This window comes from Anguilla rostrata, chromosome 11 (assembly GCF_018555375.3).
Source record: "Anguilla rostrata isolate EN2019 chromosome 11, ASM1855537v3, whole genome shotgun sequence".
Classification (NCBI taxonomy): domain Eukaryota; kingdom Metazoa; phylum Chordata; class Actinopteri; order Anguilliformes; family Anguillidae; genus Anguilla; species Anguilla rostrata.
The window spans coordinates 7,401,454-7,418,068 of NC_057943.1; the positions used below are offsets into that span (position 1 = coordinate 7,401,454).

The 16,615-nt window shown below is 40.4% G+C and overlaps 2 protein-coding genes across 2 annotated transcripts in view; both read left to right on the forward strand.

The window, feature by feature from the left end:
- The window catches only part of LOC135235362 (transmembrane protein 201-like), a 28,954-nt gene extending 22,602 nt beyond the window's left edge, over nucleotides 1-6,352 (forward strand). Inside the window, exons 9-11 of the mRNA XM_064300792.1 lie at nucleotides 501-782; nucleotides 2,268-2,405; nucleotides 3,148-6,352. Coding sequence (XP_064156862.1) covers nucleotides 501-782; nucleotides 2,268-2,405; nucleotides 3,148-3,245 — 518 coding nt within the window. The 3' untranslated portion in view covers nucleotides 3,246-6,352. The remainder of the gene's footprint in view (nucleotides 1-500; nucleotides 783-2,267; nucleotides 2,406-3,147) is intronic.
- A 6,701-nt stretch (nucleotides 6,353-13,053) lies between these two features.
- Nucleotides 13,054-14,961, forward strand: LOC135235364 (forkhead box protein L2-like). Its single transcript, XM_064300794.1, has one exon. The coding sequence runs from the start codon at nucleotides 13,195-13,197 to the stop codon at nucleotides 14,074-14,076; it is 882 nt and encodes a 293-aa protein (XP_064156864.1). The 5' UTR covers nucleotides 13,054-13,194; the 3' UTR covers nucleotides 14,077-14,961.
- Nucleotides 14,962-16,615: the final 1,654 nt, after the last annotated feature.

The window sequence follows — 16,615 nt, forward strand, 5'->3', positions numbered from 1 at the left end:
GAGTAAGGTCAAGTGTAGCACATTCCAGCATATTTCGTTTCTTCTTTTGAAGTGTTACTCTTATTTTGCCTTATTTGGTCACTCAAATCATCTTAAAATAATGTGTGTTATACCATCACTCCCTGCAAACTCAGTGGAGATTTTTAAAAGTAATGTAAGTGTGTACCAGGCATAGGGGCTGTTAATGGTGGTTCAGGACAGAACCTTTTCCTAAATTTGGGGCCAATTTCTATCTGTTAACTCTTAAAACAATGTTTAATCGTGAACCTTTGGGGTGAACCTTTGGCAACCAAACCTTGGTCACTTCCTGCTTAGTCTATAATGTAAGTGGCAATATAATCCTAATGCTCTCTGCTTTCTCCAAGCGCTTTTGTGTGTGAATGCTTAATCGACACTACTATTATTGACCAATAATCAGATGGAATTTTCTGGCTGTTGAAAGCTTCACCGCCTTCCGTTATATTATATTTTCACGTTCGCTAATATTTGTTTTGCGGCAGACTACTTCTCCCTGAAGTCGGTGAGCCGGCCCTCCTCCCCCGGCCCCTCCCCCGCCCCCTCGGTGGCGGGCTCGGTCACGTCCACCTCCAGTTCGGCCCGGCAGCGCCGCCCACTCATAAGCCCCGCCCGCCTGCAGCTGGGCGGCCGCAAGCTGCAGCTCTTCCCCTCCCACCCGGACCCGCCGGTGCTGGCTCCGCCCCCCTGTCCCTCGGAGCATACCAACTACTACACGGCGGGGGTGCACCCTCCCGAGGGCTCCCCGTTCTCGTCTCCCAACCACGGTAAATGTGGGCGGGTGGGGGGGGGGGGGGGGGTGGCGGGGATGGGCATCTTCGCTTTGAGCCGCTCCCCAAAACCCGCTTTTACATCTGCTCACTGTGTAATTATTTCACCGAGGAGAGACAGGATGTTGTTCTGCCCACCTTGGCGCGAGACAGGAAGTGCTGAGCCTCTTTATTCTACTGAACCGATTTATTTCACTGCAACTTGTCGGTGGTAATTATCCACCCCGTGGCCTCCTTTGATGGAACGCTTGCGTCGCTGAGGTAGTAAGCCCAAGTGAAGGACTCTGCACTGGAGTTTTTGTTTGACTTAGCATAGTTTAGGTCAGAGAGTAATGTTTACTGTGTGAACTGAACTTAATGTGTTCATGGCTATGAATGACTGTTACAAAATTAAATAAGGACCTTATCGGACATGTGTTTTCTAGTTTTTCCTTCGGTATGCACATACTGTACGTCGCTTTTGGATAAAAGCATCTGCCAAATTAATGTAATGTAAAGGAGTCAGTGTTTTACCTGTGATAGGATTTTGCTTTTTTTGTCTTTGCTTTTAACACCTTGTCATCAAACCCATATGCTTCATCAACTTATGAGTTTGTTAGTAATTAGTCCTTGTGATGTCGGTGGAAACGTGGGGATGGTTTTGAAAGCGACCGATGGGGAAAAACACTTCATTATGACTATTTGAAGTGTGTTTAAGCCACGCTGTGTGATCTCGGGGTAGTCTGTCGTCGGTGAGAGATTAGGCCCGCTCTCGCACGGTGCAATTAAACCCCAGCCTGCGTCTTTGATGAGGAAAGGATGTGAGCTATGGCACTGGAAGTGGAAGATGTCTGCGCATCGGTGGGGAATTTTGTGAATAGAAAGTCCTCTCTTATCCACTGTACACTTCTGTGATTTGTAAATGAGTCTCGTTTTTTTTTAAAACACTTTACGGTGTAAGAGCTCAAATATGCGATTTAGAATGTTCTTAGCTGAACATTCTAATGCTGATGTAACAATCACTGCTGGTAACTGGAAGCAACAGAGTTCAAGAACGCCGACTTTTGAAAAAACATTACAAAAAACATACTCTTCAGAGGGCTTTCAATCACAAATGGCACCCTCAAGTAAGTGCAATTGTTTGCTCTGATAGGCTGGAAGCCAGTGCCAGAATTGCACTGGGCATGAATGAGCAGAGTCCTTCTGCAGAATTTACCATTATTGTGCATTTTTAAATAAAGCCCCTGTTACAGCACATATTGTCCGAGATACGTCAATTTCTCTTTTTGATTTTATACGCGGGAGGGGTGCGTGGGAGTTACATACAGCGTTGCATCTTTAGCTTCCCTACGGAAGTTCAGCCTCCCTCTGACACAGATGGGGTGCATTGTCATACGCTCCCATGCATTTCTGTCCCTGCTGCAGGGCCGATGTGCGCGTGCACGCACGGCCCTGTTCTGATCTCACGCTCACCATGCCGGCCCGCGCGCTCTCTGTTCCCAGATCTGAGCTCCCTGCTGGAGGACAGCAGCGTGTTCGAGGACGTGGCGGAGGAGAAGAAAAGGGGGAGCACGTCAACGTCCTCGGCCTGCCTGGTGGACACCACCACAGGGGCCGGTGTGGAGGGCCCAAAATGGAAGGGTGAGTGGTCCATCAGCTTCCTGAAGCTGTCGCCTCCACATTAATTTAAGAAAGACATGTCAGGTTAGGTACACTCCTGCACAGTGGTAAATGGACTGCATTTATATAGCGCTTTTATCCAAAGCGCTTTACGATCGATGCCTCTCATTCACCCATTCACACACACACACTCACACACCAACGGTGAAAGGCTGCCATTCAAGGTACCAGTCAGCTCGTTGGAAGCAATTAGGGGTTAAGTGTCTTGCTCAGGGACACTTCGACACGCCCAGGGCGGGGAATCAAACCGGTAACCCTCCGACTGCCAGACAACCGCTCTTACCTCCTGAGCTATGTCGCCCCTTGACCAAGGCACTGGCCTCAGAGCTGGAGTTGGTCCCTGGGTGCTGCACTGTGGCTGCCCACTGCTTTTAAGTAGCTAAGATGGGTCCAATGCAGAGGACAGGTTACCCCACGGGGTTCAATAAAACTTGACTTGACTTGCACAGTACTTTATCTTGGATGCATTTCATAGAATGTGGTTTCCCTTCGTGAAGAAAATAAGATAAAATCCAGAAGTTAAATGAATTAAAAAAAAAATAAACAAAACATGTTCTTGACGTCACTTGCAACATTGGGTACGAATGTTATCGGAACAGAAACTATAGTTACTTGTGTCTCGTGTGTCGACTTGTTTTTGCACTTTTTTTCTTCCACGCTTATGGGCCATTTGTGCTGATTGTTTGACTGATTGCGTTCGCAGGTGTGTTGGGGTGGTCTCTCTGGCCTGGGCTGCTGTGCGTTAGCCTCTCGGCTAACCTGATCTTCGGAGCCCTGTACACGTACGGCACCTGGAGCTGAGCCGTGTGCACAAGAGACACCGTCCTTGTCCTCTCTGCCACTCAAAACCCCCTGGTCCAATCGCATCTGGGCACACTGCGGGGGGGGAGGGGCTTACCGCCTCCGTCTGCGGGTGGAGGTTTTGTTTTGTTTCTCTGGTCGCTCAGGCGTGACTGGGCTGAACGGATTGAGCCCTCTTTTCATCTAAAGACACACCGATCACGGTTTTGATGTTCTGCATTTTATACAGAGGGGAACGAATGCAGCAAGTCCTACCAAGTTTGAAACATTGATGAAATACACTGGCAGTGGTGCTGTAACTTAGTTTTTTTTTTTTTGTTTTTTTTTGGGTCGACGATGCTGCTATTTTAGTGTCCGTGTTAACTGGGGGGGAATCTCTTGTTTTGGAAAACGTACCAAAAATGGGAAACCTTTCTTTTCGTCAGATATCCATAAATGTGACCGAGCCGGCCGCTTTGTGTCTGCCGCAGTGCGTTTGTGGCTCCGGAACATTTCTTACTCTCACAACATTGACGTGAAAGACGGGCCGTTTGTGTGTTGCGGTGTGAATAGTCGTTCTGTGAGCGTGCGCACAAAGTTTCGTTTGGCTTAAATGTACAGGTGTGTTGTCTGTTAAGCGGGTGTTTGATTTTCAAGAGGTTAAGCACATATTTATGATACAAGTTTCGAGGTATTGCACAACTTTTCCAGGAGGGTGGGCTGGTCAGTCTGCTGATTGTTTTCGTTGAAAAACGTACTGGATTAAAAAAAAAAAAACATTACAAAAATGAAAAGCTGTGCTGTCTTAATCCAGAAAACATTGCATTACACATTGAAAACTTTCATTACACATTCCACAACCTCACTCGGTTCTGCCATCATTGTTCAGGTTATTGGCGGGGAATGTTAGTGTTTTTATGGTCGTTTTGGTTTATTACTTTAAAAGCGGTTTCTTAAATGTTCTAGCAGAGCAGACATTTTGTTGTCTTTTACGCATGGAGAGAATACAAAGTTAGGATGTCCCTGGCATAATTTGAATCTTGCGTTGTGCAAAATATCAAGCTTTATATCAATTGTCACGTTTCCTCCTGCAAGGTAAAACAAAAGAAAAAGGTATTGCATTATCACGTGCTGCATGCCGTGCTTGTTTAAAGCAGAACTCGAATCACACACGCTTCCCTCGGGTCGCGGAGGTGCTGAACCATCGTGCCATGGCTGCTGTGTGTACGTAGCTGTTTTTGTCTTGAGTGTTCGCTCTTTAACAGCCGTTTGTCACACCGTGCGAGGCATGACCGTAAACTCAAGTCTCAACGCGCCCAGAAACCGCATGTTTCTTAGGGCCGGGCGGAAGTGGTGTTCCTCACGGACAGCCGGGCCACTTCCGCCCCTAATGAATGCGAGTGAGAGTGAAGGAGAGCCATTTTAAGGATCGGGCTAGCACCTAGCATTTTTTGTGCGACTTGGTTGGGAGGAGAGCCGTGGATGTTAGCGAGGTGGTGAAGGGCACGCGGTGCTGCAGGATTATGCGTTTATTGCGGTATTTTATCCAGAGGAACTGGGACTTCTTAACAGGAGAGAAAGGACACTGACTTCTTAAACGGTTCAGATTTACTTGGCGGTTCTTTGACTGCAAGTGTGGCCTTCCAAAGTCCTGCGCCATGTCACCATGTGACTGTGGTACATTTTCACGATGGATTGTCCTGTACAACGGGCGGATTGCATGAGCTTGTTCATAAATACGGAATCGCCGTTTTTGCTTTTTAAAAATGCAGATGTTACGCATTTTGTACCATTCTAATGAAGTTAATGTATTTTTTTTCCCCATTTGTGTCAGAGATGATGTATTAATTGGCTCCTTAATGCGACTTAAAATTCTCATAAAGGAAAGAGGGAAATAACCCAGTTATTCTGGCGATCCTCTGCCAGAAGAATGAGTCTTGTTGTCCTGGCAGTACATGCAGGTGCTTATGGGAGATTCTAGCGACATTATTGAAGTGGAGTGTGTTGTTCAGACATCAGTTGTTTGGGGGGTTTTTTTTGTTTGTTTTTTTTTTTTTTTTAAATAAAGATTTTGTGACTTGCTTGTTAGTGACAAGAGCTGTTCATAAGTTAGGCTAAGAAAAAAAAAAAAAAAAGATCAACCTAACAATTATGTTCAAAATCCCATGAATGAAAAATGCATTGAATGGTCAGCATATATGGCACAAAGGAACAATAAGATACTTTTGACTAAAACTTTTTTTTTTTTTAACAGAAACAAACCATTTTTATCGACGCTCCGTTTGTTGTATCTGGGTTTAGATTGAATCTCTTGGAATGTGACTGAAGCACTTTGGTACTTTTACAGGTATGCTGCCTCCTGCATTTAAAGTGGTGCTGGAGTCAAAATGTCAGCTGATATTCATCATATCCGGTGTATAGAAAAAAATAATGTTCATTTAATGTCTGTTCATAATGTCTTACTGTATCCCAAACCTTAGAGGCACTGAAGCTTTAATGTGTTGTTTTCTGTTGGAGAGGAAAAAAGTATTTATTGTTTAGTATTTTAGATTCAGTCCTTAAAGTGGACCTGGGGATACTACTGCTGTAATTATAGCAAATTATATTAAGGAAAGTATTTTCCTACACATGCCAGCCTGGTATCTTGACAGTGTGTGTGTGTTGCATATCTTTTATATTTAAAAATGATCTTGTGTGCCCACTCCCTCGTCCTGAATACATTGGCAACAATTGTACATTATTTCTGTATTGTAACCCAATTTTTACAGAGTGGTTTTTGAATCAGTTGAAGGAAATTGCCTTGCTTTAACTTTCAGTGGAGGTGGCCTACATTGGACTCAAGCCTGAAATCGTCAGGTCCAGAATCCTTCATTCTGTTCGCCATTTCAAACTGCTGAACTTTAAAATACAGTTAATACAGTTGTTAGCCTTGTTGATCTGGGTGTATCACTCAAAACATTTTTTTCCTTGTAAGTCTGAGCATGTCTTTGCTAATTAAATATGTTTTACGCAGTATTTTTGTCTTTTTTTAAGGGTGTTTTTTTTAAATGCAGATGTCTTGTTTGTACATGTGTGGGTGCATAAATCTATACTATTGTTGATAAAGTACAAACTGTCTTGAAGCTCAATTATCTTTTTATTTTTATGCATGTAAATACCAAATTTAATAACATGGTTGTTATTATTGACCAGTACTTATTACATTAACCACCAAAATGTGGTTTCTTGCCATTTGTAAATTAAGCAACTTGTGTCTCAAAGATTGATTCTCGCCGACACGAAAAACTGTTTCTCGCTTGTGTCAGCGGTCAGTCTTCACACCTCACACCCTGGCCAGATCTCTCTGTTCCCCACCCTCAGCGTGACTCTGTCCCCCTCCCTGAGGGGTGCTCTCCCCGGACACGATGTGCACTGTTCCCCTGCTGGTCTGGGCAGCAGAACCGCACTCTGACGTACCGTACTGCTTCGGTCAGGTGCGTAGGCCTGCGTGACCCTAGCAGGACTCCCTTCATTATACCGCATTCTATCCCACGTGCAACTCAGTAATTATCAGTGGTTACTTCTACCTATCAATGTACAGCATTTGGGGGTTTATTATGTCTTTGTGGATTTTATCCATATTAACCCTTTGAAGGCTAGGTTTTTTGGAATGTTATTTAAAAAAAACTCTAAGCGAGTGTTCTAGAACTCCATCGCTTTCTATTACCAGTATTGATTGTTACATCAGCATTAGAATGTTCTGTCATGAACATTCTAATCACACATTTGTGATGTCACATTTTAAAGGGTTAGTGATTTTTAATTTGGGCATTGGTTAGCATAGTTATCTTGCATTTAGTGCTTTAGTGATGTTGGATATACACTAGTCTGGGAACACTGTTAGCCAGGTATTGCACTTTTGCTCATGCCACTCCAGCAGATGCTTTTGTTTTTTACTTTCCAGGTTGTGCTGGAAAGGAGCATTTGCAAAATTAATGTGATGGGCATTTTTCTCAGGTAAATGGGGGGTTCAGCTTCACAGAACTGTCTTTGTTTTAACTTAACATGTTTTTTAACTGATTTTATGTGAAGCATTTTGGGTTGTAAAAGTGGTATGAAAAAGAATTGCTATTTACATAGGCGCTTAACTGAGGTAACATTCTTAAAAGTTTTAGGTCAATTGCCTGGTGGTTACATTGGCATTGTTTTAAATTTCCAGAAATATATAATAAAAATTTGAATTGAAATTAGTATTAAAGAGGAAAAGCCTGAAACATTAGGTCATTTTTGAGAGAAGGATGCAAAACTGAACCAAAACAAATATATGTTTGCTTCATAGCTCTCATTTTTTGATTATTTAAAAAAATATTCCTCGGGAGACCAGTTGTAACATTTCAAGGTAATAATACCTCTTACAGTATTGGCAAGTGTACCTATGTTTCCTATTATTTGGTCTGTTTAAATAATGCAGTTACAAATGCTTTGCTGAATCTCCAGCACTTGACACACACTGGTCTGCTGTTCTACTGGCTAAGAAAGCCAAAATTCCACAGCATATCAAAACATTTTTTTCTGGTAGCCATTCCAAAATGCTGTCCTTCCTATACCCGTGTTTCTGTTCTTAGCATTGAGCTTTTTATTGACTTCTGGTTTTGATTATTATTGACATTTTATCTAACGCTGATTCCATTACAAGATTCTGAAGAGAGGATTCCATTTACAGAAAAACTTCAACAGAAAGACTGACTAAAAATATCTTTGTTGTTCCATTATACATTTCATTTGTCATTTGACAAAAAAATGTGTTTTTATTGCATGTTGAAGATGGGTTCATTTAACAATAAGTTATCACCCTCGAATACCTAAAATTATATTTTCCTTTTGTTCAAATAGGCTACAGTTTAATCTGTAATTTGAAATGTGCTCCTTTATCAGTTACATTTCAGTTTTATATTGCTTTATAAAATTCTGTTGGTTTGTGTGAAAGTACTCCTTACATTTAATGTGTGTTAATGAAGGCTATGGTATATGGATGATGCTATTCATCCAAAACTGATTCAGTTATTCATATGGTTTTGATGCTCCTTTTCCCTCTGATGATTGTGAATATAATTCACGAGTTGTAATTCACCATGAAATAAAGGACCTACTTATTTACAGTATTTACTAACTTAAACACACAATTTATTTCCAGAGAATTCAGCCTCGCTGTAGCAAAATTTGATTCTCATTCACGATTTTCAACATGACTGTAGGAAAAACAAAAATAATTGTTTCCATCTTTAATAGGAGCTATAAATCCCATTATTAACATGTTTCCTGAAACGATGTTTATTTCATGTTTATTTGCATTAAACATTTAATTAAACTAAACAGGACAAAGAATTGCTGCTCATTCATTTGGTGGTCGGGAAGTCTTTAAGTAATTATTGCTTAATATGGTTCACTTTCTGGTTTATGTATTATAGAAATATAACGTTTTCTACAGCTAAAAAGTCCTTGTTAAATTAGATTTTAGATTATCTTCTAGCGCCCCTGTTTTGTAGCCTACAAGTAGCTGTCTCTCTTTTGGCGAAACTTTTTAGGGGGTCTCGAATGTCTGAAATATGCATTCTTCTGTGGAATTATCGTTTTCAGTCGGGCGCCTTCCTCCGGTCGCGCGACACCATGTTGAGTTAAATCGGGAGATTTCGGAAACGCACCTCGAATCCCCGCGAGACTGCTGCACTGACAAATGGAAATCTGACCGCTGCATAGTGAAACATGACTGGCCTCACCGTGAGCTGCTCATGCATGTCTGTCTTTCGCGTCAATCGAAATCCTTGAGATTACTATTAGTTTTTAAAAAATCTGTGATGGCAAAAATACTGAAATTGCTCCAATGTAGATGGCAGCATTGTAACTTTTCCAATTATTTATTTACCATTAGTTTTGAAACGGGAGTTGCAGTAAAACGCAAATAACCTGTTGTCCTATTGCGTGTATTTGTGGACATTTGAGTCACGATAACGTCAGCCAAGAAAATTATGATCTCAATTATCTTACAAATGTAGTGCATAACAGTCTTACTCATTTGTCAAAATGTTCAACGTGTCTAAGCACTCCAGACAGAGAGACAGTGTTTTTTTTTGTTTTTTGTTTTTTTCCCCCCAGATGAGGCATCAACCTGTCGAAGAGCGTTCAAGGGAGCGCGGTTTGTCCATCAACCGTACCGGAAAATTTTTTGTTTTTCTTGACAACGATTATCAAACTTGAAAAAGAACCAACATCTACTGCAAACAGATTAAGAACGCTTGTTTGTTCAAATGCTTTTGAAGAGGCACTATTATTTAAATGCTTATAAAGAGAATATTAAAGAAAAGAAGCCTTATTTATTCTTCTGTAATTAGCCCCCACCTAAATCCCCAAGAAGAGCAAGTGCTGATGCGAAGAATTAGTTACTTGTAAGCTCCGCTGATTTCCCTATCACTTGTCGGGGGAGACAGTCTGTCTGGTGAGACCAGGTGATCATTATCTCCAGTCCCCCCCTCCCAGTCACGGTCTCCATACCTGTGTGTGTGGGTGGCGATCCCGGAGCCGCCGGTGTCGCGCGACTGGCTCAGCGTTTATCCCCTTCATGCTCAACTCGGACCCCTCAAAGAGAGACAGGAAATACCCGAGTCCTCAGCGGTGAGAAAAGTACCTCCATACCTGGCATTGGCCTGTCTGTCAGGTAGCCAAGTGGTTTGGCACTCTCATGCGCGAGGAACTTTTTTTTTTGCGCGCGGTATGAAGGCATACTTCATTGTGGTACTTAACCCTGCAATGCAGTTGAATGCATTGTAACATAAGTCATGATTCTTAAATGATATTCCCTGTATATTTGGAAAAAGAAAAAGATGCACTGTTCTAGCTCCAGAAAATTACATTACCGTGCTTCAGAAAATAGGCTAGGCATTAAGCATTGCAGTATTTCAAATATAGGCCTACATATAGTTTTCCTTCCTATTTTATGTAGGAAACTGTTTTTTCATGTATATAGGCTGCTGTGACAATATCTACGGAAACCTGTTTGAACAGCACCGAAAAAAATATTGCCATACAAAGATATTCTATGATGAGCAGATAGACCGACTCCACGTATTAGGGAGATTGTCTTGTGTTTAATAATATTTCCCCGTGGTATGCTCTACCGTTTCAAACGGCTTAGTGTACAGATTATTGACGGGCTGAATGGCAATGACCGGATAAATGTGTCTCGTTGATTAACTGTTGCAACTGCTGAGAGAGAAGGGAGGGGTTCCAAAGACGTAGTATATGAAAATTGGAAATATGTGGTATAGGCCTACGTCATGGGGGAATTCGCTAAAATGGGCATTATCTGTTACAAATGTAAAATATCCCATTGAGCCACCATAAGCAAATCCCCAAGGGTATTTACCTGATGTATCCAAATACATAGGCTCCAAATGTGTAAAGTGTTAATGATGTCTCAACTTATTAGTAGCGACGTCATGTGCGTGCGTGCATATGCGTAGCCTGTGGAAAACAATTGAGAGGTAATGCATCATTCTAGTGGGGCTTTCCTTGTTTCAGAAATGGGCATGTCTTTATTTGTAGAGGATTAATCGTTCCACACACTGAGCATGATTATCTGTCCGATGAAATTTTGTGTCTGATTCTGTAGACAAAGCATGCGCGTGCCGCGTGGGTTTGTGGAGACGATGAGTCGCGCCACCACCCAATATTTTCATATGAATTAATTGCTTGACTTGCTAGTATACGTGTGAGACATGATGTGTGACTACGCGAGACTAGGTGGTCCAGCAATGTGTCTCCCCAAAGTTTAAACGAATCCTATAGGCTACCTGTAAACCTACAGTGGATTTAAAGTAATTGAAATCTACTGTGTTAACTGTTGATCGTTAAAATACAATTTTACATTGAGATACTTAGGAACACATACATCAGATTTTACATTGATATAGGCCTAACAAAATAATGCCCATGAGATGTGTACCTGAAACAGGCCTGCCAAATGCATTCATTAAGCTTGCATATCTTTAAAACGAAGCAATCTTTTTGCTATATAAATATATTAGGAGGCTGAATAACACGCACCTTCAGGGAAATTTTGCTCTTTAAATAGCTCCGATAGCTGCACAACTTCGTCATTGTCTTACAAACTTCCATATTAAATGTGTTGCCTTAATTATTGTTCTTATGCTCAGTAATCATATAGCCTAGTTGTTTAAGATAGAGACCATTGCAGGGCACGCAACAATGTACGGTTGTCAAGCTGAAGTTGACTATGAGTTAAAAAACAAAACTTTCTTCTGCACGGCATACAACCACCTAAACAGTTAAGTCTAATTTGATAAGAATTATGAAAAACTATTCATAACACACCAATGAACAGCAGTGGATTTCAAAGATTTTCATATTATCAGCTAAACCCCAACGTGGAACTTGATGTTAAAATTTTAGGATCTCAATATTACATCCCAGCGACATTTCGTGACCAAAAAGGGGTGTCACGCAACCCTTAAACTTATTTTTAAAATTATTATTGCTAGAGATTGTTAGTGTAAGTAAACATCAACCATATCAGCAGCTGGTTTATTTTAACTGCTGGAGTATTACAGCCTTAAAATTACTACCTTAAAATTTCATAATGTTCAGTATATGACACTGTTTAAATAATGAATAATAGTGATCAGAGATTGACTTCAAATTAAATCCAGTATTTTGAAGTTATCCTATATCTAAAATGAAGCGCATCAAGGTCCTACCATTAAAAACAGGAGGAATGAGCTGCCAGTGGGTGATCCTTATTTAAAGTGCTGTGTATGTTAGTGTAGTCAATCTTAGAAGACAGTGTTAACTATTTTAATTTTTTTGTTTTATTTCAGAATGAAATTAACAGTAAAACGCTATGTGGAAACCATGTTTTATTATGGAATTACCGAGTTTGTATTAATAAATGCAACCTTGGCAAAGTTATAAATTCCCCGCTGACCACCATACAATATTTTTTGTAATAATAAAATTTGTAACTATCACGAATATACAAAAATCGTTAACAGATCCACAGAAATCCTGTTGTTTGCTATTGGGCACTATGACAAAGTATTTTAGGACATGTGTAGGCCTAGGCAATAGCATTCTTATGCAGCAATATAATTTCTTTGAAAATACTTATAAAAATAAATTGTATAGGAATCCGCTAGGAATCACGTCAACCATGTTCCTTACCTGTCCAACCTAAGCAGCCGAACTAATCCAATAAAGTATCTTTCGTGCCTCGAAAAAAGACGAAAAATATTAACTAATGAACACTTACCGTATTTTTCAGTTTCAATAAAATAGCAATATGTTATTTAAAAACCTGTAAAATAATTAGGATTAGTGAAAAAATGAAATGGCGCACGTGCCAAATAAAGACATGCGCACAGAGTTGGCCACCCACTCCCATAATCACTTCATGTTATTTTCATACAGAACGCATATAGCCGAAATGGTTTAAACTTGATTTTCAATTGCAAACGGCTTAATTATTAAATGAGATTTCATGATAATTTATTATAACTTATTTTAATTAATTAATTCATTAATTAATTTCATCTTTAATTTTTACGCATAAACATTTGTAAGAATCCGCTTTCAGAAGTTATTGTTTATGCCAGCTGTTTTCCGGTCAAAAGGTGTGTGTGACCCCCACTTGAACAGTAGAGATGTTACATCCTTAGAATGGAATAAACTTTTAAAGTATTTGCAAGGATCTCAAGTAGTGAGTTCTCATACATTAGCATAGCATCGACCGTGGGAGGGGTTAACGCGCGCGCGCGTTACCGGATAACTACCTGGTAAAAATGTATTATACCTGCAATGCCCTGAAGTGTCTCTTGCTTATGGACAGCTTTCCCTTTGGTATGCGGCGTTACTAGGATAGACGCAACGGGACACATTTTGAAGACAAGAGTTTGGTGTTTATTAAACGCTGTCGGATCTCATGCAGTGCACGCTGGACCAGTCTTCGACCATGAGGGAAAGCGGTTCCGACAAAATCGAAGACGGAGTTCAGGTGGAAACGGGAAACGTGGAGTCGTTTCAAAAACCACCGTACTCCTATGTAGCGCTTATCGCGATGGCCCTCAGAGACAGTAGCGAAAAGAAGTTGACGCTGAGTGGAATATATCAATACATTATCACAAAGTTCCCCTTCTATGAGAAAAATAAAAGGGGCTGGCAGAACAGCATTCGGCACAACCTCAGCCTTAACGAGTGCTTCGTCAAAGTGCCCAGGGAAGGCGACGGGGAGAAGAAAGGGAATTTCTGGACTTTGGATCCAGCTTTTGAGGACATGTTCGATAAAGGGAATTACAGACGCCGGAGACGGGTGAAGAGATCATACAGACCTTCACCAATTGCATGCGGACCGGGGAAGACGCATGCCCTGAATTATCCAGATGCCTACTTGTACCAGAATACAAAGTACTTGCAAGCGCAAACTTATCTGAATTATCCCGATGCCTACATGCATCAAAATACGAAGTACTTACCGGCGCACTTTGTGGGCAACGCGTGGACCCTCGCTGAGCCCAGCCCCTTGCAGTCTACAGCATCCGCGATCTACCAGCAGCCGCACTACGCCAATGGAAATATTAGCCCGGCGCCACTAAGTGGATTTCCGAATTCGCCTGTGAGCGGCCATTCAAATCACCTCCACCACCCAGGCTATAGTGGATATCATCGACATGCGGGTGTATGGGTGCCCCACAACGGCAGCCACTACGCTGGGATAACTCAAACATTTAGCGCCAGTGGGGGTCAGGCGTCCCCCGGTAGCCAACATTCGTTGTCGTACAGCATACAGCAAGAAATGTCCTTATAGGGGCCGTTCAGTTCTCATGTAGCTATACATGATCAATAGTGGGAAATCTGTCATATCGCTCATTTGTGGTGGTTTGAAAAAGTTTCAACGCGGCTAAGTTTTGTCTATTGACAAAATCTTATTTTTGTTTGCGTGTGTGTGTTTTTCTTTCTTCCAATTGCTCAATGATTCCATTGCTTTGTCATGTTATAGTCAAAATTTCACCCGTAAAATCAACCGCTTGTGCGTAGTCAGTCTCATTATTTATTTTTTATATTATTTGCTGAAGGGCGGAAATGTGCTCCAGACATATAGATATTTTAAATTTCCGCAAATATATAAAGAAAAATTTGATTTGCTTAACCCAAGCTAAGATTCTTGCATTCAGAGTGTGACCGCTGCACTTAAATTCCGACAGCTGAATCGCATAATTGCAGGTGTTCATTGTAGTGCTCCAAAGCTGTGAAAAGGCGGGACCGTGATCTTTCTGAATTATCAGTTGTCAGTGGTTTCATTTGATCGAATGTTAGCTAATTTAAAATCTTGTGTGTGACAATGTAACTCCATATTTGTCATACTTGGTTTTATCTGCTCGGTTATTTATTTCGCATAATTTAAGAACGAAGGGGTGGGGTGTAAGTAAAAAAAGGTTTTTACAATGGATTATATGGTAATTGTAAAATTATTTCAGTAGGCATTAAATGCTGTTGTCATGCCGAGAGATTAGGTTTCGGCTTTTTTGATAGGTACAAATACAATATCTTGGAAATGCTCTTTATTGGAAGAGATTGAGGCTAATATTTTTTTTTCTGTAGATGAGACCCTCGCGCCTGTAAACATTATACCCAGAACGACTTTCAGTTTTATATTTCACTGAATTTTGTAATTAAACATGATTTCCATTTATTTCCCTCTCTGACTGAAGTTATTCTCAAAACATGCCAAAGTGTCTCGTGACATGTAATATAACTTCACAATGCCTTGAAATTTCCAAGCAAAGGCTAAAACCATGTGCAAGGATGGGAGTAAAGTAAAGTATATTAATTTGACCTTTTCCACCATGTATACTATTGCTGGTCTTTTCTGTGTCATAAACTTTGCAATGAGAATGATGTGTATAATAGCTAGCTATCAAAATTAATACAAGTAAAACTGTCCTTTGACCTTCGTTCCTTCAGATATGTTGAATCAAATTTATTTGATCTATTTTATTTATCCACAATTGAACATTTAGGCTACTTCACTATCACGGTTCTGGGTAGCCTGTAGCCTAAAAATTGTCACTGTTATGATGGCAATAATTATAATATCAATGCAGTAACTGTTCCCTTTGAATTTATCAATGTAGGATCTCCGGGATAATAGGTGTTCCCAATTAATGTAAACATACTCTACCAGAGTTGATTTTACACTGAACAGTTTAATTTTACAGATGAAGAATAAGCTAATAAAATATAGGTCTATATGTTAAATTTCCTGCTTGCTTTGAATGTATACATAGACTACATAATGCAATCAATTTTCCCCAATTCAGCATAATTTAGCTACAATTTAACAACCACTGAACTAGGTAAAAACTGGTTTTAAATTAATAGTGTTGGCTATTAAACATTTGACTAATGCTATATTTCACTTTCCAGGACCTTCCATTTTTTTGTTCAGAAGTCCCATACAGTTTCAATTCATTTTATAAAGATACTATTAAAATATAATAAAGTCGAAAAAACGACTTGACACATTGCAGAGCTAGCCTAACATTGCGACCGAAATATTCATTTTGTGTTCTTTATACTTGGGAGTGATAAGCGAAATTTTACTGTTGTTATGGTGGGCTACGAAAATGACTTGAGAAAAATACAATATAGTTACCTGTCATTTTAGGACAAGACAATTATTCTTCTGGGAAACAGCATAATGACTTCTTTTAAAATAGGAAACCGTGAAATGTGAACATGTGCTCTTAAATGACAAGGTTTACATCTCTTTGACATCAGACACTGAACAACAATCTGGGGGGCGGCTTTGAACTGCCATTTAACGAAAATATGTATTTATAGGAATAAAATGTTTTACATCTCCACTAAAGATTTAATTAGGCCTATATTAATTTTAAAAGAAGGCGACCGTTGGTTAACTCTGCAAATGGTACTCAACGGCTTATTTGTAGTCATGCGCCATCTGGCGTACAACTTCTACAAAACCTCACTACACAGAGATACAAAACATGTACATTGTGCTGGAATAATTTAAAGTAACGCTATAATTCAATGTTAGAACTTAAACACATGTTTTCAACAACCTCAAAACCCTCTAGGAGCGGTTGCATCAGCTGGACGTAAAAAAAAAAATATTTTTTAAAAGTTGGTCTTAACTGTTATGTCGGTCAACATTGTGTTCACTATTTACACCTGTTGCACCATCTAAAAATAAGACTAGGCGCAGCTAAGTCCAGCGCAGACAATGCGCGTTCATGTTGATACTTAATAGGCTATCGTGCAAGTGTTGCTAAGCAGTGCGTATTCCAGGGCTACAATACTGCTACTACTGCTTGATTTGTTTA

Bases quoted from the DNA above. Each gene is read 5' to 3' on its own strand.
- LOC135235364 (XM_064300794.1), top strand. From the start codon at position 13,195: ATGCAGTGCACGCTGGACCAGTCTTCGACCATGAGGGAAAGCGGTTCC.